Source organism: Physeter macrocephalus, chromosome 8 (genome assembly GCF_002837175.3).
Source record: "Physeter macrocephalus isolate SW-GA chromosome 8, ASM283717v5, whole genome shotgun sequence".
NCBI classification, from domain to species: Eukaryota; Metazoa; Chordata; class Mammalia; order Artiodactyla; family Physeteridae; genus Physeter; species Physeter macrocephalus.
In genome coordinates, this window is record NC_041221.1 from 94,210,411 (window position 1) to 94,238,386 (window position 27,976).

The following is a 27,976-nucleotide window of genomic DNA, read 5'->3' on the forward strand; positions in this document are numbered from 1 at the left end:
TAGGTTGTCACAAAGCACCGGGCTGGGGGGCTTCCTTGGTGGTGTACTTGTTAAGAATCTGCCTGCCAATGCAAGGGACACAGGTTTGAGCCCTGGTCCGGGAAGATCCCACATGCTGCAGAGCAACTAAGCCCGTGAGCCACAACTACTGAGCCTGTGCTCTAGAGTCCGTGTGCCACAACTACTGGAGCCTGTGCGCCTAGAGCCCATGCTCCGCAACAAGAGAAGCCACCGCAATGAGAAGCCTGTGCACAGCCACAAAGAGTAGCCCGCACTCGCCACAACTAGAGAAAGCCCGCACACAGCAATGAAGACCCAATGCAGCCAAAAATAAACAAATAAATAAATAAATAAATTTATTTTTTAAGAAAAAGCACCGAGCTGATCTCCCTGTGCTATACAGCAGCTTCATGAGTCTGCAAGCAATGGATTTATTATGGTCTCTGTGCAGTCAAACCTCTCTGCTAACGATAATCTGTATTTGCAGCTGCTCACCAGAGCTAGCATCACCGCCGCAGCTCCACCTCAGATCATCAGGCATTATTAGATTCTCATAAGGAGCACACAACCATGCAACCTAGATCCCTCACATGTGCAGTTCACAGTAGGGTTCGCGCTCCTATGAGAATCTAATGCTACTGATCTGACAGGAGGCGGAGCTCAGGCGGTAATGCGAGCGATGGGGAGCGGCTGTAAAAACAGATGAAGCTTCACTTGCTCACCTGCCGCTCCCCTCCTGCTCTGCAGCCCGGTTCCTAACAGGGGTTGGGGACCCCTGATCTAAACCATCTCTTTCAAACCACCAAAGATGATTTGGCAGCCTCCTTTGCAATCCATTCCAGCACTGCTGGACCTTTTAAAACCTATTTTTTCTTCTGTAGTATTAATCAATTCTTATCTCCTATGTTGAAATACATTAAAAAAAATAAAAGCCCATAATTTGGTGCAAGGAATGGTTAATATTTATAACATTAATTTAGTTAAAACTAATCATTACTTTACAACTAGTCAAGCAATGATAAGTTAATGTAACTGAGTAAATACAACCAATCTGCCTCCACTTTCGGGCTACTCCTCGGTAACCCAGGATTACTGATGATGGCAAAATTAGATTCTACTTCGGCTTAAGAGTGCTGCTATTTTCGATGCATAGTGTACTCATATTATTTCCTATGTGGTGGCCTCATTCTTAAATTAATAATTATGATTAACATGTATCATCTTCTTTATGCCCCACTATAATCATACCATCAATGTGAGAGCAAGGAATGTGTCTTAATCTAGATTTCTGGTGCTCAGCACAGTCTGGGGGACAAAGAGTCTTAAGAATTCTTCTGCTGGGGACTTCCCTGGCAGTCCAGGTCCAGTGGTTAGGACTCCGTGCTTCCACTGCAGGGGGCACGGGTTCCATCCCTGGTTGGGGAACTAAAATCCCTCATTCTGCATGGCGTGGCCAAAAAAAAAAAAAAAAAGAATTTTTCTGCTGAATAGTTGTTGTTGAATGAGATAGTGAGAGAAGATGCTAAGTATTATTTCCACCAGGTAAGTGAGAAAGTCATACTTGAGAAAGTCTGGCTAGCACAAAGACTCACAACCATAAATGACAGAACAGCGACTAGAACCCAGATCTGCTGACATTTTCTGTTACACAGGCCCAGTTTCATAAAAAGGTGTGGTGATATTACAAGAGTTCAAAAGTTACCTGTTTAACTCCAATTGTGTGAGATCCAGAAAGGCTGAGCCCATAAAGTCATCCTGTAGTCCAAAGTCATAGTCAAATACCTATGAAGCCAAAGACACAGACATTATTATAAACAATTCCAATATAAGCTTTAAGTGAAAAACATCTTCATTATAAAATACCGGTTGTCTATGTCACCAAAATCAATAAAATTTCCTAAGATTTATTTTTAAAATTTTATTTTATGTTTTTTTTAAACCCCACATTTGTTTATTTATTTATTTATTGGCTGTGTTGGGTCTTCATTTCTGTGCAAGGGGAGGGCTTCCTCTAGTTGTGGCAAGTGGGGGCCACTCTTCATCACGGTGCACAGGCCTCTCACTATCGCAGCCTCTCTTGTTGCGGAGCACAGGCTCCAGACGCGCAGGCTCAGTAGTTGTGGCTCATGGGCCTAGTTGCTCCGCGGCATGTGGGATCTTCCCAGACCAGGGCTCGAACCCGTGTCCCCTGCATTAGCAGGCAGATTCTCAACCACTGCGCCACCAGGGAAGCTCTTTTATTGTTTTTGTGTTTTGAAATACTAAGGTCTCACAAAACATTCAAAGGAAATTACATTTAATTTTATAATTAAAATTACTGATTTGTATAAAGTAGAACATCAAAGAAGGTGATAACAAAATCAAATCAATTATAGTGAATCCTCAAAAATGTGGGAACCACAGGCTTAGAATATTTTCCTCGCATTATAGATGGTCTATTAGTATTACTCAACGGCAAAGTGAGTTGGTATGAAATTCAACAAATATGTCTTCCATACTGGGCTGTAGGTGATGAAGGTATGACTCCAATTTCTTGTATTTTTCAGGTCATCAAAGATATATTCCCTGATATTATAGGACAAGGCCATTTTAAACATACAAATAAGTAAACATTAAGATATTATGATTAAAGTACTTCATAAAGTTATTCTAAGGTTAAATTAAATTTTTATTATCACAAGCAATGATTAGGGCATAATATTAATGTGACTAACAACAACAAAACAGAAAGAAAAAGAAAAGAATGTATTTCTTTCTTCTGTCAAAACTATTTATCTTCTTTGTGCCCTTCATGGTTTGTATTCATACTATGATGAACAAGACAGGCAATGTGCTTGACCTTCTGGACCCTACATTGAACAGCTTGGAGAGTCCATAAAAACCCAAATAGATATATACAGTTCAGTGAGGAGCACCATGGAGACAAAAGTGTAAGGGAATGTGTTGGGAGCTGATATTTTATTCTTATTTTTAATTAATTAAAAAAAATTTTTTAATTCAGGTATAGTTGATGTACAATATTATATGTTTTAGGTGTACAACACAGTGATTCACAATTTTTAAAGGTTATACTCCATTTATAGTTATTATAAAAATTGGCTATATTCCCTGTGCTGTACAATATATCCTGTAGCTGACTTATTTTGTACGTAGTAGTTTGTACATCTTAATCCCCTCCTCCTATCTTGCCCCTCCCCCCTTCCCTTTCCCCATTGGTAATCACTAGTTTTTTCTCTATAAGTCTGTTTCTTTCTTGTTATATGTATTAGTTTGTTGTATTTTTTAGATTCCACTATAAGTGACATCATACAGAATTTGTCTTTCTCTGTCTGACTTATCTCTCTTAGCGTAATACCCTCTAAGTCCATCTGGTTGTTGCAAATGGCAAAACTTCATTCTTTTTTATGGCTGAGTAGTATTCCATCACACACACACACACACACACACACACACACACACACACACCCCCCATATCTTCTTTATCCAACCATCTCCTGATGGACACTTAGGTTGCTTCCATACCTTGGCAATTATAAAAAATGCTGCCATGAACATTGGGGTACATGTGTCTTTTCTAATTAGTGTTTTCATTTTCTTTGGATATATATCCAGGAGTGGACATACATCCATTTTAACGGTACAGTTCAATGCGTTTTGACAAATGTCTATGGCTATGCAACCACTGACACAGTCAAGGTAGAAGACAATTCCATAACTCCCAAAGTTCCCTCATGATCCTTTTCGACATTCTTCTTCCTCACCTGCTCTGCCCTTGGCAAACACCGATCTGCTTTCTGTTTCATAGATTTGCTTTGTTTTTCTATAATTTCATATAACAAACTACTGGTTACCAAGGAGGGAAAGGGGGGGTGGGATGAATGGGAGATTGGGATTGACATATATGTACTACAATGTATAAAATAGATAACTAGTGAGACCCTACTGTATAGCACAGGGAACTCTACTCAATGCTCTGTGGTGACCTAAATGGGAAAGAAATCTAAAAAAAAGTGGGTATACATATACATATAACTGATTTACTTTGCTGCACAGCAGAAACTAACACAACATTGTAAAGCAACTCTACTCCAATAAAAACTAATTTAAAAAAGTAAAAAAACCCCATGATGCTGAGTGATATAAGCATTCAATGAGAATATACATTTGGAGCTGATATTTTAGATTGGGAGTCCAGGAAGGCCTCTCAGAGGAAGTGTGATTGTGTAGAGACTACAATGTTGAGAAAGATTAAGCCATTAGAGTGACACTGGAATGGGAAGAGCGCACCAGGTGGAGGAAACAGCAAGTGATTAGCACGTTCAAGGATCAGCCAGCAGCCAGTGTGGCTGAAGCAGACTGAGCAAGATGGAGAGAGGAAGGAAGCTGGAGAGAGAGCTCAGAGCTACATCAGATGGGGCCATTTCCAAAGAACTCTAAGTGAATGGGAGTTGGCTAATTTCCATCCATTTAAACATTTTCTTACTCACTTATTTCCTTGGTCAACATTGATTAAATGCTTATTATGTGCCAGACACTGTGCTAGGTATTGAGTAAACTGTGGTGAGGAAATCTCACATTGTAATGCTTATAGTTTAGTGAGAGAGGCAGATGTTAAACAAGGAAGTGCACAGGTGATAGAATTACAAACTTTGATGACTATTGTAAAGAAAAGAACAGGGTACAAAAAGAAAAAAATTACAGGGCTTCCTTCCCTTGTGGCGCAGTGGTTGAGAGTCCGCCTGCCGATGCAGGGGACACGGGTTCGTGCCCCGGTCCGGGAAGATCCCACATGCCGCGGAGCGGCTGGGCCCCTGAGCCATGGCCGCTGAGCCTGCGCGTCCGGAGCCTGTGCTCCGCAACGCGAGAGGCCACAACAGTGAGAGGCCTGCATACCTCAAAAAAAAAAAACAAAAAAAAAACCAGGGAAAGCTTTTAAGATTGAAAAAAATGTTACTAGATGGAGTTTAGAGCTGTGTTTCTGACCTTTTCAAATAGAAAATCATTGCATTGCTCACTGGAGTAAATGAGCATAAACAGGTAAGTCTGCTCTTGGAAGGATGACCCAGACCACTGGACTCTCCAGGAGGTGAGAATGCACTAGGCTGAGAGAACCCGTAGCTCAGCATTGCTCTGCCCAGTCCTTGACACAACAGTTAAAAAGCTCCAAGCGGAGGGAGTAGTATGTACAGAAGCCCTGAATCAGTTACTGTTTTCTTTTCTCTAGTACAGGTGTACTGCAATTTAAACAAAGTTAATATGTAAAAAGTTGATATTAAAAAAAAAAATCCTTTGCTTTAGAAAGGGATTTTTTTTTTTTTTTTTTTTTTTGTGGTACACGTGCTTCTCACTGCCGTGGCCTCTCCCATTGCGGAGCACAGGCTCTGGACGCGCAGGCTCAGCGGCCATGGCTCACAGGCCCAGCCACTCCGCGACATATGGCTCTCAGGCCCAGCCACTCCGCGACATGTGGGATCTTCCCGGACCAGGGCACGAACCCGCGTTCTCTGCATCGGCAGGCGGACTCTCAACCACTGCGCCACCGGGGAAGCCCTGCAGAGGGATTCTTAAATTAGAAGAGTCACAGGGGATTTATTTAAGTTATAAGCTCCTCTAATGCCTTTTAAATGATCAATTTATAGTCATTTGATCTACTTACAACCTTTCAGGAGTACATTTGTTGTAGAAAGCACAGCACTCCCGCAGTAAATATTCTCCTTGATCAATTACACTTCTGAGCTTTAGTCATCTGCTCAGTGGCATATCTTATACAACTGACACCTTGGTATTTGCAAGTGGCTGCAGTAATGTATTATACAACATAAAATTTACACCAAAATTAGAGAAATTTCTCTTGTGCAATCTCTTCTGATTGTATCAGCCTAAGGATTAAAATCTTGGGGAGACTACAGTGACATATAGTCCATGAGAACACCTGCGGTTCCCCTACACATATGAAGTGGAAAGCTGTGAATCCAGTGAATTGATCAGTATAGACAGCCCAGATGGGTGAGTCAACATTCAAACTGTTTATTCTCACGGGGAGAGTCTTTTCTACCGTCCTAATGCTACATGTTTACATTAGTTCTCAATTCCTATTACTCAGCAAAGGCATAAGTAATAGGGAAAGAATGGAAACACCAGAATCCATTCCTTAATGAAATTGTTTGCTATGCAATTTGGTTCCAAGCTCTATAAACTATTTGTCAGAGGGAGCATTGCTCTAGGTGAAGTGTCAGAAAATATAGAACATAGAAGAGTGATGAACTAGGAAAGGCACTCCCACTGCAATAAGAAGCACAGTTAATGACAATTAATGTTTATTCAACATTTACCATATATAAGGCACTGTGTTAAACACATCATATAGATTTTTATTTTTTTTTAATTTTATTATTATTATTATTATTATTATTATTATTATATTTTGTGGTACGCGGGCCTCTCACTGTTGTGGCCTTTCCCGTTGTGGAGCACAGGCTCTGGATGCGCAGGCTCAGCGGCCATGGCTCACGGGCCCAGCCGCTCTGCGGCATGTGGGATCTTCCCGGACCGGGGCACGAACCCGTGTGCCCTGCATCGGCAGGTGGACTCTCAACCACTGCGCCACCAGGGAAGCCCTATATAGATTTTTAAATTTCATTCTTATACAACTCAATGAACAAAGTAGTTTCCATTTGTCAGATAAGGAATCCAAAGCTTAAAACATTTATGTTACTTGCCCCTAAATGCCCGGGCTAAGAAGAGGTCAGATTCAAATCTTGTAATGGATTTCAGACACAGAGCATATTTAAAACTGATGTACAGTCAGGGTTGAGGGTCGTTGGTATATGACATTCTTTTTAGGACCCTTAGAACCTACTGAGAAATAATTTTGGACAAGACAGTTATATGGTCCTTTGCTTGACCCATGCTTTAAGTACCTTTACAATTTTAAATCTTAAGCTTGGACAGATGTGAGTTATTTAAGGAACTATCAAGTTTGTTAAAATGACAATCTTAGAATCAGTACTATGGCTCCAAACAGAATAGTTTTTCTAGTTATCAAAATCTTTCTATTATTTAGAAGAGCACTTTCAATTTAGCTCTTCTAGCTCATGATTAGGCCAAACAAGCAACAATTTACATTTCTCCTTTTAGATTACTTCTACCTCTTTCCACTGTAATTCTGGGTGCTCATCATGTACCTGGAATGTACCTGTCAGTGAAATTACAATGGAGAATTTGAATTTAATTCAACTGAAATGGATGATGAATTTACTCTCTTATTTAAGATGTGTGCTGGAGCAGCTCTGTGGATACAGAGCAGGCTCCAGGGGCTCTTATCTCAATTAGAAGCACTGCATTTAACTCCCAGATTCTACTGCTACCCCACGATAAATATATTTCAAGCCCATCCCTGCAGCCTTGTTTTTACCTACCCTTACTGTGAAGTTATTCATGACTGAAGGAATATTCTCTTTTTATTCAAATTAAAAGCTATATGAATTCCAACCAAATGGAAAGTGTATTTCTTTATTTTGTGTAGTATTTAAAAATAACAGTACCAAGATTTTTTAAAATTTGTTTTTACTAGAAATGTTACAAGTACTGTAACTTCAGTGTGATTTTATAACCTTAGCTTAGAACTGAATTTTGTTTTCCTTGGTAATCTTTACACTGATAGAAATCAGATTACAGTGTGCATGTGGACTTCTTTTTCCTTGAACCATAGAGAGGAGGGTTGAAGACAATATTTTCTAATCATCTAGTTCATGGATGCATTTTCGTATTACCTGTCACTACAGAATCAGTTAGTCCCTAAGAAATCTTTCAGGCAAGATTAATTTCCTATCACAGAGGATGTGGGCATCATATAAAAGTCAATCACACAGAGCTATGTAGAGACAATGAAAATAATGCAATCTTCATGAAATTCTAGTAACTTAAAATATCATTTCCACCAATGTATATTATTCAGGTCTTTGTGTGTCCCACATTAGGCAAAAAGTAGATAACACAAAACATGGGAAAAGTAAAGGTGAAAGAAATTTTTTTTCAAAAGAAGCCCTGTGCATGGTCCCAAAAATGAAAATCAAATGAAAAATATCAAAGCATATTAAAAAGTATAAAGCATTCATAAAAATAAAGTCTTGTTATTTTATGTTTGTACTGGTATTTGAGAGGCCAGTGTGATTTCTGTTTAACTTATTTTTTATTATGCAGAAATGTAAAAAAAAGCGTCAAAGCTTTTACAATTCACTATGTATCTTCTTCTATAAGGTGGAAGTTAAGTTGTGGCTACATAATGTTGTACTTTGGAAACTCAAAGTGGTAAAAAACAAAAACAAAAACCACCCTTGGGTTTTCTCTCCTAACTTCTTTGTTCCCAGTGTGTCATTAACCAGGTCTTTGGTCTGTAGGCAGTGTTACAGTCTCCATTTTCAGTATGTATGTGTATCTATTCTTGCTCTCTTAGACCAAAACAAAAATTTTTACCACCATTTTTTTCTGTGTACTTCAGATTTTTGTTTGCTTTTGAGCCTATTATGATATTCCTTTTGAAATACACATTTGACATCTGGATTTCTGCACAGATGAATTTCATTCTTGAACACAAAAGAATAGCGGAGGGGCCCAACCATTACCTAATGTAACACTGGCACATTCATTTGTAACCGCTTTAAAGACTGGAGATCCACATACTTCTGTCATAGAGTAATATCCCATTAAAGAAACAGATCCACAGCAAAAGCAATTAGAAATTAATCCTTTTCTTCCATAATTTTTCTCTTAAGGGACGTTATATGAGATCCCAATTGTCCAGTGCTATCCTTACTAACGCTGCTTTCCTTTCCTATCCATTTCCTTCATGGTTGCAGCTGCTCTAACTTATTTCTTCTAAACCTCCCTAGGAATAAGCTTCCTTAATCCTACTTGTCTTTTTTTAAATTCCTTTTTTCCCATTATCCCAGTTCTTTATTATGAAGGTATTTCCTTTTTTCTCATGTACACATTTCTTTCTCTCTAGAGATGAGGAGCAGGGGAGAAACATCTCTGACCATGGAGGTCTTCCCTTTGGTGGGAGGAGGGTTGGCCATGTAGACTCTCACATTAATAATTCTTGGGTCATGATTTTTGAACACTAAAAGATAGCTCACTAATTCTATTTAACTGATTTCCTTTAGCCATTGTCCATTTGAGACAATTTCTTAAGCAAATACAGGTCTATGCTCCCCATAATGACTTCTAGAAACTTATCAACTACATACTTGTCATTCTCTTTTTCATCGATTTGATAAATGGTCCTGCTATGATTTTAGTAACATCTTGATTACTTTTTCCTTTCTGTGGAAAAGAGAAACAACTGTAAGCAATGCAAATGAAGATTTGTGGGGAAGAAGGATGCCCAGAGATTGCTGAAAGAGTGATCAAGTGACCTTTGGGGCTCACATGCCAGTTGTGACAATTTAGAGAAAAGGATGGGGCATGTGATGTGGTAAAAGCAGAAAAAAGTTTGGTCACTGCAAGGATAGTCAGAACGTAAGAGTCAAAAAGAATATAAGTACCTAGAGATATGAATTAAAGGGAAGTCAGGTTTAAAGTAAAATCAGGAATTAAGGTTAACTCCATAAATTCTTCTTCTTCTTTTTATTTTCTAACTACATCAAATGAAAGGAAATACTTTGGTATTTCCTTTGGTAATGTAATAGAGACAGGAGTTTTTCTCCCTCTATTATGTTTACCCTCCTCACCTTCCAAGTAGAGCATTTTGTTTGCAACCAGGAATGGTAGATCCCTGATATAATTCTTTCTAAAAAATTTATTTATTTATTTATTTATTATTTATTTATTTATGGCTGCGTTGGGTCTTCGTTGCTGCATGCAGGCTTTCTCTAGTTGCAGCAAGCAGGGGCTACTCTTCGTTGCGGTGCGCGGGCTTCTCATTGTGGTGGCTTCTCTTGTTGCGGAGCACAGGCTGTAGGTGCATGGGCTTCACTAGTTGTGGCACGCAGGCTCAGTAGTTGTGGCTCGCGGGCTCTAGAGCACAGGCTTAGTAGCTGTGGCACACAGGCTTCGTTGCTCCGTGGCATGTGGGATCTTCCTGAACCAGGGCTCAAACCCATGTCCCCTTCATTGGCAGGTGGATTCTTAACCGCTGTGCCACCAGGGAAGTCTCCCCTGATATACTTTTTAAACAGAAAGGGTGTGTTCTGTGTAAGCTCTTCATGCTAGATTATATGGAGTCTTGTTTTTATATGTTCCCAAAGTGCACTAAATCAGTTGACTGCACCAAGCAGGAGGAGATGGACTTCATAATTCTCCTAAATATAACTGGTAATAGACCTGTCCAGAAGAAAAATGCTCCCACCAGCTCCCCCTCCCCTATAGCTCATTTCTATCACATCACCAACGGATTAGAATTGCGCATAGCAGAATATATCTCTGGTGAAAAATCTCATCAGACAGACAGACTTTATAAAAAAACATTAAACGGGGATTTCTATATCAGATTACATTAGGGAAAGACAAATAAATGGTTCACCTTTATATACAATGGCTCCTTAAGATGATCAACAAGAAGGCAAGCTTTCTCCTCCCACACAGGATTGAGGTTCTTGTGTATTATTTTACTTCTAAAAACTTCTTTTCCTCCAATTTTAAACTTCACGTATGGATCACTTGTCCCTGTTAAAGAGATACAAATTGATCCATGTTAATCATGCTTTTCTACAGAAGCAAGAAAATAGCTCATCTAAACATTAGAAAGTATTTAAAGGAATAAAATTTAAGTAAACCTTATCACATGAGAAAAATAAGGATTAAGTGCCTCTTCCTAAATTTTCCCTTAAATATTGAAGTGACAGTAAATAATAATAATAATAATAATTATTATATCTTCTGATCTTAATACCATAACCCTGTTCTGGTATTTTAAAACTCTACTGCATGCTGCATTTATAAATTTAATTCATGTTGTAAATGATAGAGATTAATCTGACGTTTCATCTGGTCAACTATAAAAAAGATGATCCATGATCTTGGCTGATTTAACAAGTTTTAGACTTATATATACTGCTAAAAATTTACCCTAGTTTAATGGGTTTTGGAAAAGGTGAGTCTTAAATTGAGCTTCAGTTTTATCCTTGGTCCCATATTTTCTTCACAGGTATCAATTTTATCCTTGGTCCCGTATTTTGTTCACAGGTTTCAATTTTAGAATGCTAGGGAAGGATGCCTCAGAGGAAGCCATCAAGAGGAAGGGGACAAATGATTGTTGAATAACCTGGATACTTCATATTATCCATTAATACCTCCTAAGCTCCCTATGAAGATAAAGAAAATAAGAGCCATCAAATAAGTTGCTCTTGGGTACACAGCTAGCAAGAGATGGAGTGAAGATTCCAACCAAGGCTGTGTGGCTCTAATGCCTGTGCTTTTTTTTTCCCCTGCAACTTCAAGAGGGAAGGGCCTCTATATACATTCATTTATATTATACCATTTCTCATTCTGATCGATGAATAACATCAATCTTGGCCTCATAACTCTATGCTGTTATTAAGGATTCCTAGAAAAAGTGAATCAGGAACATCCCCAAGGAAATCATTCCAGTGTGTGACAATCTTCATCCTCACAAAATAATTCTTTATACATGACCTGACTCCCTTAGAATAAAATTTTAATTCTTTCTGTTTTGTCCAACCTGAAACCATAGTTGATAACTATGGTCTACACGATTTAAAGAAAAATATGAGTGGGGCTCAGAAAATTGTAAAGCACCATATAAATGTTCGGTATTAAAATTATGAGGCTGATATACTTAAACTCACTACCTATATTCCTCCTCAATACTCTACTCACCTCCATGACACATAAATATCTATGCTAAGTATAAGGATTGCCTTATAGGATATGGATTTTCTTATTTAATCATTTGGGGGCTCTCTCAAAACTCTCCACATTCCCGTAGTAAACTGAAGACCTTGTTTTTGTATGACTAGACCTGGGTCTAACAAAATAACGACTTCCCATTTTGTGAAACTCCCATTTTGACAGCTTGATTTTATAACAAAACAAACTTTAAAAAATGTTTATAAATGTAAATGTAGGCTTAATACTAAACTGTTACAATGCATTCTTTTTTTTTTTTTTAATAAATTTATTTATTTATTTATTTTTGGCTGTGTTGGGTCTTTGTTTCTGTGCGAGGGCTTTCTCCAGTTGCGGCGAGCGGGGCCACTCTTCATCGCGGTGCGCGGGCCTCTCACTGTCGCGGCCTCTCCCGTTGCGGAGCACAGGCTCCAGACGCGCAGGCTCAGTAGTTGTGGCTCACGGGCTTAGTTGCTCCGCGGCATGTGGGATCTTCCCAGACCAGGGTTCGAACCCGTGTCCCCTGCATTGGCAGGCAGATTCCCAACCACTGCGCCACCAGGGAAGCCCACAATGCATTCTTTAAGGGAGTCAATGCAACCAAAATGTTTAACAGTTAAAATGGCTATTTTTTAAGGCCCTGATCCCCAGCTACAGGCTGAGCACCCCGGGGAGTGGAAGTGTTATAGCATGTAATTTGAGAGATATTAACATCCATGTACCCATCTGAATTTCCTCAGTCATGCAGTTTTGTCTGATTTTTAAAATCATCTGTGCAACTACTATCAGCTGCTAAAATACAATATGCTCCATGAGATCAGAGCCATTTGTATCACTGTTTTTTAAACCTCCAGCACTTAGTACAGAATTAGACATATTGTTCCTCAATAAACATTTGGTGAATAATTGAATGACTTAATGACTTAATGATGTGGGTGGTAGACCTCTCTTCTCGCTGACTTTTGTCACCTCCACTTGGATGCATAATAGACATTCCAGTGTTAACAGAGGCCTTCATCCTCTCTCCTGCTAAGCCTGCTCCTCCCTCAGGCTTTGTCAGGTCGTTAAAGGCTCCATTATTTGACAGTTCCTCAAGCAAGACGTGGGGAAATTACTTTCCATACCTCCTTCTCCATCCAGGACACCACCAAGTCCGATGAATTCTCCTCCACTCTAGTTCAGCTACCATGATTTCTGTGCTGTGCAACTATAATAATAGCCTCCTAACTGGGCTCTCCATGCTTCCGTGTCCTCCCCCATTAATTCTCTATATGGCAGCCAGACTGACCTTTTAAACGTGCAAATTTAATCTTCCCCCTTCTTTGCTTAACACATCTCAACACCTTTCAACTACACCTATAATAAAATCCAAAATCTCTAACATGGTATACAGAACACGCTGTTTCTCCAACTTCATTTTTGGCCCCTACTCTGTTCCAGCTTTCCTGTTACTAGAAGTTCTCCTCTGCTTCCAGTGTTCACATATTCCAGCCAGGCTCTCTGCCTGAAAAGTCCCTCCTTCCCACTCTCTTCCCCTTTTTGCCTGGCTGACACTTCTTATCTTCCAGGTCTTAGTTTAAATATAATTTGCTCAGGAATGCCTTCCTCAACCATCCCAATCTGAATTAGGTCTCTTTGTCACTTTCTCCTGACATTTGCTCTTCTGCTTAGTAGCACTAATCATTATGCTACTTATAGGTTAAATTGTATGTCTACCAGTTTACTGTAGGAATTTTCCCGTTGGCTATAACCCCCGCGAGGGCAGGACTCTGCCCCAGCACATGGCACAGTGTCTGGGGCAGAGCCCGTACTCAGTAAGGATTTGTTCAATGGATGAGTAAACGAGTGACCTTAGGGTTCACAGTGTACACAGTACTCTTAAATACATCCTCAAAGTGACTCTGTGAAGTTGGTGAAAGCACATATTATCAACCTACATTGCGGGTGAGAAACAACCTGAGATTCAGTGTGACTTGCACCAAATCACATAAGAAACTAACAAGTAACAGGATGAAAGGCAAATTTACACTTCAGACGCCAAGTCCAGGGTTCCTTCTACTCAGCTTTTTAGGAAACATGGGCATCCATATTTTCCTTTTTTAACTCTAAAACACCATCACAGAATTATTATGTAAAGATGTTGAACAATCATTTAGACACTACAAATAATGCCAATATTGACAAGTAACTTATTCTCACTTAGAAAACTCTCACACTTATTATCTGTCTTAATCACCCTAAGGCCTCTGTGAGTCTAACTACTGCCTCCATTTTACAGATGAGACAAGTAGGAAAGGTCAAGTGGTTTGCTCCAGGTCAGACTAGAACTCAAATCTGGAGCCTAGTCCAGTTAATTCTCTCTCTGGCACATCATCATAAACCGTTCACCCCCTTCAAGGTATAACAATCTTGTATCTCTTTGGTTCAAAAAAGGTATGAATAAGCCTTTTACGAGAAAAGTGACTTCAAGAAAGTTGGACTGTGTTTCTTAACAGTTATTGATAGTAGTATCTCACACTATTTAATTTAGCTATTATGCAAACAACTGACATAACTTATGATTTAGTACAGAAGCCTATACACTCAAATGTAAATCTTTTTCAGAAGCAATCTGTTTCTTGCTCCTTACCAGAAACATTTTCCTCAACCACTGTCTATGCTGTCAAAATTCCCTTAGAATTAGGGACAACTCATTCCTAGAATCCTGCTGGGTGATCCACTAGGTCTTGATGGCAGAACTTAAATTACAAAAAGGAACCTAGATCACTCTCGTTAACATTTACTGAACACGTACTATGTCAAATATAACATACCACCCAACGAGACTGTGAGGTGAGTTGTAGTGTTATCTAGGTTACGGTTGAGGAAACAATATTTCATTTGTTCTGCTGGCATTTATTGAATACCCTCAAGTGGTATTACATACAAATATATAGTGTGGAACAGGTAAGTAAAGTCCCCAAAGTCACTCAGCTAGGATGCTGGAACTTGAAATTAAATATTACATTAGGCCACCTCCAAACAACATTTTTCATGCTTGGTATCGTATCCTTGATGCCGCTTGAGGCAGTAAATATCCAATGGCCTGAAGAAATAACAATCCAGATAACAAGAGTCGGTCTAAGGGTTAAGTTAAGGTTTAGGGACAGATTTTTGACTATTTGATAGGCACGAAGATCTCAGGGATTGGTAATAAAAAAGAGAGAAAGACTGTTTTAAGGGACTTTGAAAAGATATTATGATGGTGAAATATATTGTAAATGTGTGGCTTTGGCCACAGGATAACCTGGATTGGAAATGGTACATATGTCAGCAAATTTCAGTCATAAGTACAGGAAAACAGCTCCAGATGCACACACATGGTGAGTCAGTCATCTGACTTTTCCTGCTGTGTTTTGACTCCATAGAATAAAATCTGCTACATTTCTCCCTTTCCAACTATCATTCAGAGGCTTCTGGGTGCTATTATTAAATTTTAATAACTTTTTTAGTAGTCAAAACTCTTTAAGGAATTTCTAATTGTTTACTTATTACTGTAACTGAGGGACCTTTGTTGACTGAGAGTCCTTAATTTAAAGTTCAAGACCTTCAGCTTGTGATTCCAACACAGAGAACTGGAGACATCATTCTTTTAATTTAGTTTCAGTAAAAGATTTGTACCGAATGCTCTAATCTTTTATGTTGAAAGGTAGTCACTTTATTACCTGGTAATATTAATAGGTATTATTTGTTTTTTAAAAAGGAATTCTGTGGTCAAGCATATTTGGAAAATGCTGGTTTAATACAAAATTAAACAGATTAATTTTCTATAGCTTTTAAATAAGACAATGTGCACTTTTACTCTCCAAGGGGATATGACAGGACTTTGACCGCAGAGCCTATTTATCTTGAGTGTATCTTTCAGGACTAATAATCCCTGATCTCTCTTTGGGAAATGCTACCTTACTATATTTCATAGATGAGGAAGTTTCACATGTTTTGGAGGTTCTTTTATTATAATAGATTTTCCAGTGAACTCAAGTCATTTTATTATAATAAAACTCCAAGTAAATCCAAGCCACTAACTTGTGGTTAGCCTTTAACAAATATATTACACACACACACACAAGAGATTTAGTTTGTTGGTTCAAAAAACTCAAAAATTAAATTCAAGTGCCAGTGCTGTTTTGTTGCAATATTGCATTCAACCACAAGATGGCATAACGACTTATCAAATTACTATTGTGAGGCCTGTGGTTCTGCTCTTCAAAGTTAAGGCATCTCTACTGCACCCTTGGCAGTTCTCAGGCATTTTCTAGCAACCTGTGCTTTGTTGTTATTGGCTGGACTGTGACCCTCATTACAATCTTTTTTATGGTGATAATAAAATGTAAACAGGGCAAATAAATATAGAAGAAGAAACTAGGAAGTGTTAGCCCTAAAATAAAATTCAGATTTTATTAATATCATATTCAAGAGCAACCTTTCACACATTCATTTTATCAGATAGCATTAACTTCAGAATTTATTTTAAAACATTATTATTTTATCTTATAATTATAAATTCTGTACTTTAAAAATTCTAGAGTATTTTAGACCTAGGGAATTTTCATTGTATATATCTGAATCCTAGGATCAAATTGTTTGAAAAAGAGGAATTAGATGGTGTGTATAATGTTTCTTCATGTAGTAAAGAAAAACATGTCCCCAAGCTATGGTTTTTGTTTGTTTATCTGAGTCAGGACATCTGAGCATTTCAACATTTTGTGTGACTATTTAGCCTTTAATGTAATTTAAGTCCAACATAGAACTAAACTTTGTCTGAATGGGTCTCCTTTTGTGCAGCAATAAACACAGCACACACAAGATGGCAGTCTTCCTTTCCTTAAAATAGTATGAAAGCTCTTTAAAATGTAAATAGCCATATAGTAATGAGTGTCCTGTTTTTCATTTTCAGAATAAATGAGCCTCCTGGTTAACAAGTTTAAATCAGTCTTATCCCAAACCTAGTATGTAACGAAACAGAAACAGCTATTCCTGTTTCAGGGGCTTATACTTATTCAATAACGCTAACTCCTAATCAAAAACAATGCAAAATGGAAACTCAGTCTTATGGAGAAAGAGAAGGAGAAGAAGGAAGATGAAAAGAAAGAAGAAAAAAGACAAAAGACAAAAAAGAGAAGTGAATATAAATATTAAGTGTGAACAGCTAAAAAGAATTCAAATTTAGGGTGGATCTTCCTGAAGGTATTCAATCCTTCTACAAACATTTAAAGCTAGCCACTTTTGTTGACCAAATGCAACAGAGAAAATATCTGTTCTATAACAAGGTCCTTTACACTTGAAAGAGGTCTGTAAAAAGAGAGACGTTCGAAGCATACTCAGAGCAATAGATTATATCTTTATATACAGTTATTTTTATTAACGATTTAAAAATCTTCAAAACAGGTACCTTATTTATACATTAAAATTATTCCTTAAACTGTCTCGTTCCTTCTTCATTTTTTGTTTTTTTGAGATTTGTAATGCCCTACAGTGGAAACATTACATAGGGCTAAATAACTATATTAAAATGCAAAAAGCTTATAATCACATATGGTTTAATGTTATAAAATAAAAGGAAACTAAAATCATTTTCCATAATGAGGAATATGAATATTCCAGTGATTTTTAAATTGCCGGGTAATGAAGTTACCATGATACAGCACAGAGATGAATGAAAACTAATACTGTGATAAAATGCGGTATAGGACTGAACTAAATAAATTTCTTTCTTTGAGGAGGAGAAGACACTTCCAGACACACCGTATAGAGAAGGTGTAAATGACAGGAACAGACTGTTGATTTGTATGAATAATTTTTTTGGCTTATTTTTCTCTTGTAAATGCAGAGTTCTGAATATGTAAGAAAAAATAATACATGTATTTGGGGTAAATACAGCTCACTCAAGTTCCCCTTCACACGGCATAAATTATAGGTGGTATCTACAAGCGATTTCCTGGTAACTTTTGGAAGTTTTGGTAAAGTAAAACATGGAAGGGGGGTGGTTACTTACATTTTTTTCACACAGATTTAGACAAATACTGCTTTAATTGTGAATATTAATTAATTGTATATCAATCTATGGCATAAGAGCAACTGCAATAGAGAAGAGTGTTCTAGATGTGACAGTCATTCTTTCCAAAGGGCTCTGCTCCTCCCACCCCCGGGAGCTCCCTCTGTGACCAGTGATCAGTGCACAGACTTTGGAGGTATAAATATACTCCTCATCCTTTAAGCATGATTTTTACCTAAGGAGAAACAATTTTCTCTGGAATTCTTCTAGAATGTGTTACTATGTTTTTACAGCCATCCTAACCAAACAAGATCAAATATAATTTTTTAAAAAAAATGTTAAGCATTGAACTTTCGTATGTAAAAAATATCAGAATATTAAAATTTTATACCCTAAATATCTATACTCTCCTCAATCCTTTTTCTTCTGGCTATCTCAATACTTTTCTGAGACTGTTGCCTTGAGTGTCACTAGTAACATTTTTTGGCTTCCATATATGTTGTATTGTATCATTTTATACAACAAGAATGTATTAGTCACTAGTAACTTTTAATCACTGCTTTCAATGGCTTTTTCTTAGACTACAGCCCCTTCCATCTGTGGGTCACAGTGAGTGTTATTAACTCCACTGACCCCGAAATTTTCTTCTTTGTGGATTCTATGACACTGCTCACAGTAAGTCCTGTGCTGGAAAGAATACTGACCAAAGTCACTTTTGCTTCTTATAAGCAGTGTGGTCTTAGAAAAGTCATTTAACTGCTCTTGTCTATGGTTTTTCAACCTTTAAAAATGAGGGGATTTCTCAACTTTCTCTGAGGAAAGTCAAGGATCTATGATAAGATTTCACTTCCATGCCCTTGACAGAGAATGAGCCATTCCACATAAGTGTATTTTTCAGGAAACTAAAAATTACTGTGTCGAACACCAAGACCATTTTTATTAATAAGTTTGAAGGAAATATTTCTAAATTATATTTTTCTTCTTTTTGGGTAAATAATGAATACAATTTTTAAAAATGGGGCAGAGCATCATTTGCTGATTATATGTATCTGGGAAATTATCATCAAGGTTCTAGGAAAGCAAACTTAAATCTTCTGTGGAAAACCAGTGAAACTCGAGCAGCAATATTTCATTTTCTGAAACTCCCAATGGAATGCTGCTAAAAACCAGGAGATATTCCTTTTATCACAGTCTCCCCCATGGATACTATTTTGTTTCATTTCTTTCAATTTAGAGTTATAAGCTCAACAACAGTATTGTTTCTATTGTTATATATGCCAGTGAACAAAATGTGTTTCTTAAAATATAACAAATTAAAAACGATTTGAGGTGTAAGAAGACTGACTTCCCGAAACACCGTGTGGAGGAGAGCTATCTGCCAACCGGAAGCACGTGCCTTGGACTATCACATGGGTGAGAAATAAACTCTCATTACATTTGAGCCATTAAATAATTTGGGGGTGTATTTGTAATAGCAGTTCCGCCTATCCTAACTGATAAAGATTCCTAAGCCTTGGGAATTCTAATTAAAATTCCACTTGCAACCACAGTTTAGCCTATTTCACCCGATAAATGTTCCGAAGCCCTCTGATTCTAATTCTTAAAATATCTCTTGAAATCATCTCTGCCACCACTGTCTCATCATTCCTTGTCTAGATTATTCTAAGAGCCTTCTGCTTGGTTTCCCTTCTCCCTTCAGATCTATCCTCTCAACAATGCCAGAGTTCTCTCCGTCAAGTACAAATCAGGTACTTGATTCTTCTTGGACTACATTTCATTCCATCTTCCGCACCCACAAGCACTGCTGTGGGTAACCCAGGCTCCAGAACTCTGGCTCAGGGTCAGCATTCAAAGCCTCTCCTTGTCCAGGAGATTTCGCACATGTGTTTGTGTATTTTTATTATCTTATACTCTTACCATGGAGCCTTGTGATCCTAATTTGGCTTCTGTGGCAGACTGAACCCCTACATCCATTTCTCCTCTTTTTCATTTTAGTAATAGAGTCTCTGTGAGTTTAGCAGGACATGTGATTATTCCATTAGAGAATTCCTTATTTTCCAAGCAACGGGTATGGCCATGTGGCCGAGTCCACAAGATGTGTAAAGTGACATATGCAACTTCCGGATCCTTTTTTGTTTGTTTGGGGCTTTTTTTGGTAAGTTGGCTGATAGAGTATATGCTTCCTGTAGTGGTTTTTTTTTTTTTTTTTTTTTTTTTAGTTTTTTAACCATTTAAAAAAATTGAGGTATAGTTAATTTATAATGTATTAGTTTCAGGTATACAGCAAAGTGATTCAGTTATACATACATATATATATACACACACACACATATATATACATTCTTTTTCACATTCTTTTTCCATTATAGGTTATTACAAGATGAGTATAGTTCCCTGTGCTATACGGTAGGTACTTGTTGTTTACCTGTTTTATATATAGTAGTGTGCACATGTTAATTGTGAACTCCTAATTTATCTCTCCCCACACCCTGCTATCCCCTTTGGTAACAATAAGTTTGTTATCTATGTCTGTGAGTCTATTTCTGTTTTGTAAATAAGTTCATTTTTATCATTTTTTAAGATTCCACATATAAGTCACATCAAATGACATTTTTCTTTCTCTGTCTGCCTTACTTCACTTAGTATGATCATCTCTAGGTCCATCTATGTTGCTGTAAATGGTATTAGTTCATTCTTTTTATGGCTGAGTAATATTCAAATATATATATATATATATATATATATATATATATATATATATCTCACATCTTCTTCATCCATTCCTCTGTAGATGGACTTTTAGTTTGCTTCCGTGTCTTGGCTTTTGTAAATAATGCTGCTATGAACGCTGGGTTGCATGTATCTTTTCAAATTAGAGTTTCCTCCAGACAAATGCCAAGGAGTGGGACTGCAGGATTATATGATAACTCTATTTTCAGTTTTTTAAGGAACCTCCATACAGTTCTCTATAGTGGCTGCACCAATTTACATTCCCACCAACAGTGTAGGAGGGTTCCCTTTTCTCCACACCTTCTCCAGCATTTATTATTTGTGGTCTTGTTTTTTGATGATGGCCATTCTGACATGTGTGAGGTGATACCTCATTGTAGTTTTCATTTGCATTTCTCTAATAATTAGGGATGTTGAGCATCTTTTCACGTGCCTGATGGCCATCTGTATGTCTTCTTTGGAGAAATGCCTATTTAGGTCTTCTGCCCATATTTTGATTGGGTTGTTTGTTTGTTTGATATTAAGCTGAATGAAAAAGCTTTCAGCTTTCCACCGTTGAGTATGATGTTAGCTGTGGGTTTGTCATATACGGTCTTTATTATGTTGACATATGTTCCCTCCATGTTCACTTTCTGAAGAGTTTTTTATCATAAATGGATGTTGAATTTTATCAAAAGCTTTTTCTCCATCTATTGAGATAATCATATGGTTTTTATTCTTCAATCTGTCAATGTGGTGTATCACACTGATTGATTTGCGGATATTGAAAAATCTTTGCATCCCTGGGGTAAATCCCACTTGATCATGGTGTATGATCCTTTTAATGTACTGTTGGATTCTGTTTGTTAGTATTTTGTTTAGGATTTTTGCACCTATGTTTATCAGTGATATTGGCCTGTAATTTTCTTTTTTTTGTTATATCTTTGTCTGGTTTTGGTATCAGGGTATGGCCTCACAGAATGAGTTCAGAAGTGTTCCTTCCTCTGCAATTTTTTGGGAGTAGTTTGAGAAGGATACATGTTAACTCTTCTCTGAATGTTTGGTAGAATTCACCTGTGAAGCCATCTGGTCCTGGACTTTCCAAATAGACCTTCCTTCTAGAAAAGTGTTTTTCTTATTGGAATGATTTATTTGACTTTGTACAATCAGTCTTGGTTGAATTCTATTCAATTCAGTTTCATAAGACTAGGTGGTATGAACCACCTCTTCTTACAACGTGGCCATTCCTGGGCACAGGGGTTTCTCACTTACAAAATGGAAGATAATATCCAGTAAAGAAAAAAAATGGGTTGAGGTGGGAGGAAACTAATTGTCTTGAATACTTAGTATGTGACTGGGGCTTTTCATATAATATTTCATTTAGTTACAACTGTAGTCCTGTGAGGTAGGTTAAACCAGCACAGCAGAGGCATCCAATAAATGTTTGTTCAATCGATGAATAAATTAATATTCTTAGTAATTTATAGATGAGTAAACTGGTTCAGAAAGATTAGGCTGCTTGCCTTAGTCATAAGGCTAGTAAGTGACAGCTCCAGAATTCAGTGCAAGATCTATTTGATTCTAGATTCCAAGTTTACTACACCATTAAGTCTAACCAATCAACCGACCTGTCCCACGTATCTCAAACTATCATTTCTGACCTTAGCCGACCCGTTAGGTGCCCCCATCAGAAACTGGATTCCATACTAGGAAGCCATGGATCTCACTGAACTTGACAAACATTAATTCTGAACCGTTATCACATCAGAGTAGCAGTTAGACAAGCATAACTGAATCTGATTGGGGGGATGATTTATTTAGGGCCTTTTATCTCCATGAGACAGAAATCTCATGAGGGCAGAGACCTCTTGTGCATCCCAGAACCTACCACAGAGCAGGTATTCAACTGGTCAATAAATATTCATTGACTGTATGAATACAAACATTAATATTACATACATACATTACTATTAACATATTTGATAAGCTGGGCACTTATTCAGATGCCTAAAACCGGGGTTCTCTGTTACCTCAACTGAAATTGAGACAACAATTATTATTTAGCTACTTTCCTTAACCATTTAAGAATACATGAATATATAGCAGAAAAGTAACGCTTATTTTCAAGGTACTTCTTCCTCCTAGTTATGTAGAGATAGCAATTCTACTGGATTTGTTAAATCAAGAAAAAATAGCCTATAAATAATAATAAAGATTACATAAATAAGCCTATGTTTAAGGAAGTACCATAAAATATGACATTAAAATGACTGGAGCCCATAGAACATATCCACTAAATAAAAGTCACTACTATTCTAAAAAGAAAACGAAATCCTCTTCAATCAAAACTGTAAGTAATAACAATGAAAACAGTTTTATGACTCCTGTTGATTGATTACTATCATTACCTAAACCAATTTCAAGACAGTTATATTACAGTGTGATTAAAATGCATCACAAATGCATGGTACTTGAATAACCCATTCCTTAGCATATTCACGAATGCAATGTGAGAAAAAAGAAAAGTCAATGGTTTCCTCTTTATCTCCTTGCTCTAGTCTTCCCCACTTCAACTCTTTCTCCAAAATCTTACAGCTAGAAATTTTTCTGAAACAAAAATCTGATGTTACTCCCTTGCTTTAAAATTCTTCATTGTTCTCATTGATTTCAGAATAAAGTTCAAACTCTCTAGCACGACATACAAGTATTTCTTTGCTAATTTCTTCAGACTCATCCTTCACCAGACCTCTAATCTACAGAACACCTTGCAGCACCTCAAACCCACAGCTTCTCTCCAGTGCCCATGCCCCTCTTCATCTCTTTCCCTTGCCCTGAATGAACTTTTCCATCATTCCTAGTTCTCTTTCAGTACTAAGTTCAAGCCTCACCACTGCTTGGACATCTTCTCTGAGCCATCCTATGGACATTATTAGGCCATTCCCACGTGCTCCCTAACATCCTCCGCAAATAACACTTGTCACGTTGAGGCCTGGTTTAATTTCTGATCGCTGATGTTTGATACAACCCCTGGGTTATCGTGTGTGATCAAGAAATGTTGGTTGACTGAAAACACTCCTGTATAACTGAATGAACGATTATCTGTACTATCTCAAAAAAATAACAGAAACTAATGAGGTAACCAGTACTTACTTTGCACACCCTTTATTTCCTACTGTTTTTTTTTTTGCCCACTCTTATTCACTGTGATTCTAGGAATCTCATTGAATTTTATTCGCAAATACTGAATCTGAAATATGTAAAGCTTAATATGTAAGCTTAATATGTAAAGCTTAACATCACAAAAGCACTGTGCCATCATTTCTGCAACAGTACACTTTCCCAAACTATGGTAATTGACATTCATTGTGATTCCTCAAAATGGTCAATCTGTTCTAGTTTTACAAAGTGCTTTCAGACAATCTCATTTTAGTAGCAATTTGCTTATAGTGTTTATTTATGATTGATTGATTGATTTAGATTTATTCCAAACAATCAACTAGAAACCATACCAGAATAAATGAATGAATATGCTTATGACATATCTCTCCTAACATTTTTATGTCATATGTCCAATAAATAGATATAATAAACATATAGTAAAAGCTGTCATATTTTTATGCAAAATGTTTAGAAGGAAGGTTATTTTTATGTGTACAGAGAAATTATGGCTGAAACTGCTACCCTTCAGTGACATCTGTGTTTCCCTCTCCTTCACAGGCAAGAAGCTAAACTTCATTTGGAGTCCTTTTATTTAGGTGTGCCTATTGTTATTGAGGAGTGGGTTCTGGCCAATGGACTATGAGCAGAAGTTGAATGTCACTCCCAGGCCCAACCAGCCCGTGACATATTCCTATATGCAACTCTCTCTCTTTCCCCCCAACATTGAGAACCTAGATGAGGGCAGGGCCACACAACAGAAAGAGCCTGGTGTTTCCAAATGAAACAGAAGCCCTACTATCACTTACAGCGAACAAAGAAGTGATAAAAATAAATAAATTTTGATTTTGTTAAACCACTGAAATTTGTGTGTTTATATTTTACAGGTCCTAACACTACTTACCTCAACTGATACAAGAATTGATTCTAAGAATGAGTGCTGACATTAAAAAAAATAATCCCTAAAATATGTGACATTGACTTAGTGGATGGGTGGTGGGTAGCAAGGAAGGCTGTAGAGTCTCGTTAGGCCATGGTAGACATGTGGTAAAACTGTTCCTATGGTAACCCAAAAGGCAGGCTGCCTGCCATTGAACTTGAGCTTGAGGGGACATGGTTGGGAAGAGCCAGAATGAAGGTGTGTATTTTCTGAAATTGATTGCTTTTAATAAGTAATCATAAGAGATGAATTCAGGAGAAAACAGGCTGATCCACAAGTAGAAACGAAAGGGAGTAAAGAATTTAAAAACGAATTTGAACAACAAAAGATAATTAAAAATGTCTAGAGGCAAAGGTCAGATTGGCCCTCCCACCCAAGCACGATGGCCTTAAGGTAGCTGCCATTACACTGAAAGGGAGGAGCAAAGGAATAAGTCATGTTTGAGGAGAAAGACTACTGGGTGTGGTTGCTGGAGCACCAAGCCTACTCAGTTTTTGAGAGAAAGAACTCACCTGGTTGAGATCCCTAATCTTGCATCAGCAGGAAGCAGGATATGGATGCAGTGCAGTTCCCAAGGGGGCAGGCTCCTCCACACCCATTTCAGATATGCTACAGAGGATAATAGAGGGTAGAGAACTTCCCAGATGGTGGAGCTAGTTGCTACAGAGAACAATCGACAAGGGGATTCTCCCCAAATAGTAGCGTTCTAGTCAAAGAATCTCCCTATTCTCCAGGTAAGTGACCTTCATAAAGCCTGTCGATGGGGATTTCAGAAATGCTATGGACAAGTTACTGCTATGAGTCTCCCATGCTTTCCTTTTGGTTGTTATATATTGGACGTGTATAGGGAAGTGTTAGGCAGATTCACAGTCCACGGGGCTACAAGGAACCACATTTGGACGTGATAAAGGATTTCCCTCTATTCAGATATCCTTTATTTGGAGCTGGATACAGGGACCATATGGGACTCTGGGCTGTTTGCCTTGAAGAAGGGTGAATGTCTTCTATGTTCAGGAACCAGAGTGAACCACATATTTGATGAACAGAAAGGGGGACTGTAGCCAAGCCTGAGATTACTTGGCAGTATCCATGTTTTCTTCTTCTTCCTGGGCACATGGCTGGCCAGTAGCTCCCAGCCTCCTATAAAATTAGGAGCAGCCAAGTAGCTGCATTCCGGTCAACTGAAAGTAAGCTCAGAAGATGATGTGCACCAATTCTAAGCCTGGCCCATGAAGAACCTCCCATGTGTGAGTCTTATTCTATTTTCCCATCCACAGCCTGAAGAGAAAAGACTTTGAGGACCAAAGGGAGGTAGTAACCCTAGATGGGAAAAAAGCTGGCTCCCATAATGACTGTGGAGCAGAGTCAGGACCCACCCTCCATCACTGACCCCTACTGGACTATGATCAGATCAAGATATAAGACTGTATTATGTTAAATGATTGATATATGGGGCTTATCTGTTTAGAATTATTTACCTTAACAAAAACAAAAATTAAGCCAAATCACACTATGATTACATTGTTTGGTACAAATAATCTTTTTAAATGCATGATTTAAGGCCCTTAAAAAAAGAACTTCACTGATACTTAGTTTTTGAAAATCCTTTTAAAATTCAATTTGTAAAATATCTCAGCAAGGGATCAACAGTTTATTCAAATAATTATTCTTTACAGAGTTAATATTAAAAAATAGAATTCTAAGGAGTTATAATAGTTATATCCTACCTTATCATTTTAATAGAATTTAGTCACATTTAAAACAGTATTCGCAGATATATTTTAGATAGATCATTTCTATTTAGTTGTTTTACCTATTTTAATTAATAACTGATAAAATAAAAAAGTCATATTATGGATGTTCATCTTCTCATTCAGCAATGTTTTCCCTTCAAAACTAAGTGATGACTGAATAGTCTTATAGAAACATAAGGTCTTAGAATTGGAAGAGACCTCATCTAGTCCTTCACTGAATACAAGGTCCACAACTATAAAAGTAACAGATGACAGATGCCCATGTGACAGAATGTAGACAGTTTGAATACTTTCAACTCAGCACTTTAAAATTAAATTCAGTATTTATTGAACACATACATTTTGTGATGTAGTATTTTATTTTGGACAGGTCTGTTATAAAGTGTATGTTATAGAGCTGAGATGCCTCCTCCAGATCTCTAGAGCTATAAGAACATAGCTAGTCCCTGTTTCACAGACACCCCTTTCAAGCATGTGGAGTCCTTAATATATACAGTCATCGGCACAATGATATATCTGAGGTCATCAAAACCAAGATGCAACAAGCTGATTTCTTGTCAACTGTTTGTCAATGAGAGAAATTTTAAAGGATATGCTTCCACAAGTAAAAGATTTTTTTCTTTTCAAAATACAAGTTTAAAATCCATGTCTCCAGATTATTAATTAAAGCCTTTTCTTCAATTATCTTATTATTTGATGTAGTCAATGGTTATATAAGTTTTATAAGCAAGTAAAAAAGATAAGCAAAGCAAAATGTTAACACCTACAATGTAACTAAAATACTTCAGGAATAATGAAAAAAATCTTCATCCCTTATGCTAAAAACGGTTAATAAGTTTTTAATATGACAAGTGACTTCAAAACTTGCAATTATCCTGCTAAAGTATGTCGTCACCGATAGAAGCAAAGACGGCAGATACAGGAGAGTAGTAGGTGTTGTGAATCCTTGTTCCTGTCTTCAACACAGCATTCCCTTCAACTCTCTGACAGGGTGTGGAAAAAGTCCATGGTCTGAGTTGGTAAGTTTAATAAAAACTGGAGAACCAACCTAGGCACTGCATTTCTCAATGACCCACTCTTTCTTGCCTTCTGCCTTTCTGCCAGACTTGCTACTCTTCCCATTTCCATTAATGTTCTGTTAGGTTTTTTTTTGTTTTTTTTTTTTTCGGTACGCGGGCCTCTCACCGCCGTGGCCCCTCCCGTTGCGGAGCACAGGCTCCGTACGCGCAGGCCCAGCGGCCATAGCTCACGGGCCCAGCCGCTCCGCGGCATGTGGGATCCTCCCGGACCGGGGCACAAACACGCATCCCCTGCATTGGCAGGCGGACTCTCAACCACTGCGCCACCAGGGAAGCCCGTCCTGTTAGTTTTTAAAAGAAGACAGGGCTCTTTCTTAATACAAGACTTGTGCTAGTTTGCAGAGTAAAGAAATTCTCCAGCTGGTATACTTTTCCTTTTCTGAAATACATTGATTCATTTAACAATATTTACTGGATGTCTATTATGTAAATAGATCCTGTTAGGTCCTGGGGATCC

General features: G+C 37.7%; 1 protein-coding gene across 12 annotated transcripts in view; it reads right to left on the reverse strand.

The window, feature by feature from the left end:
* The window catches only part of MCTP1 (multiple C2 and transmembrane domain containing 1), a 594,606-nt gene that overhangs the window by 260,429 nt on the left and 306,201 nt on the right, over positions 1 to 27,976 (reverse strand). For all 12 annotated transcript variants that reach the window (XM_055086668.1, XM_055086667.1, XM_055086666.1 and 9 more), the window contains 2 exons: positions 10,523 to 10,665; positions 1,703 to 1,782 (listed from right to left, as the gene is read on the reverse strand). In XM_055086668.1, coding sequence (XP_054942643.1) covers positions 1,703 to 1,782; positions 10,523 to 10,665 — 223 coding nt within the window. The remainder of the gene's footprint in view (positions 1 to 1,702; positions 1,783 to 10,522; positions 10,666 to 27,976) is intronic.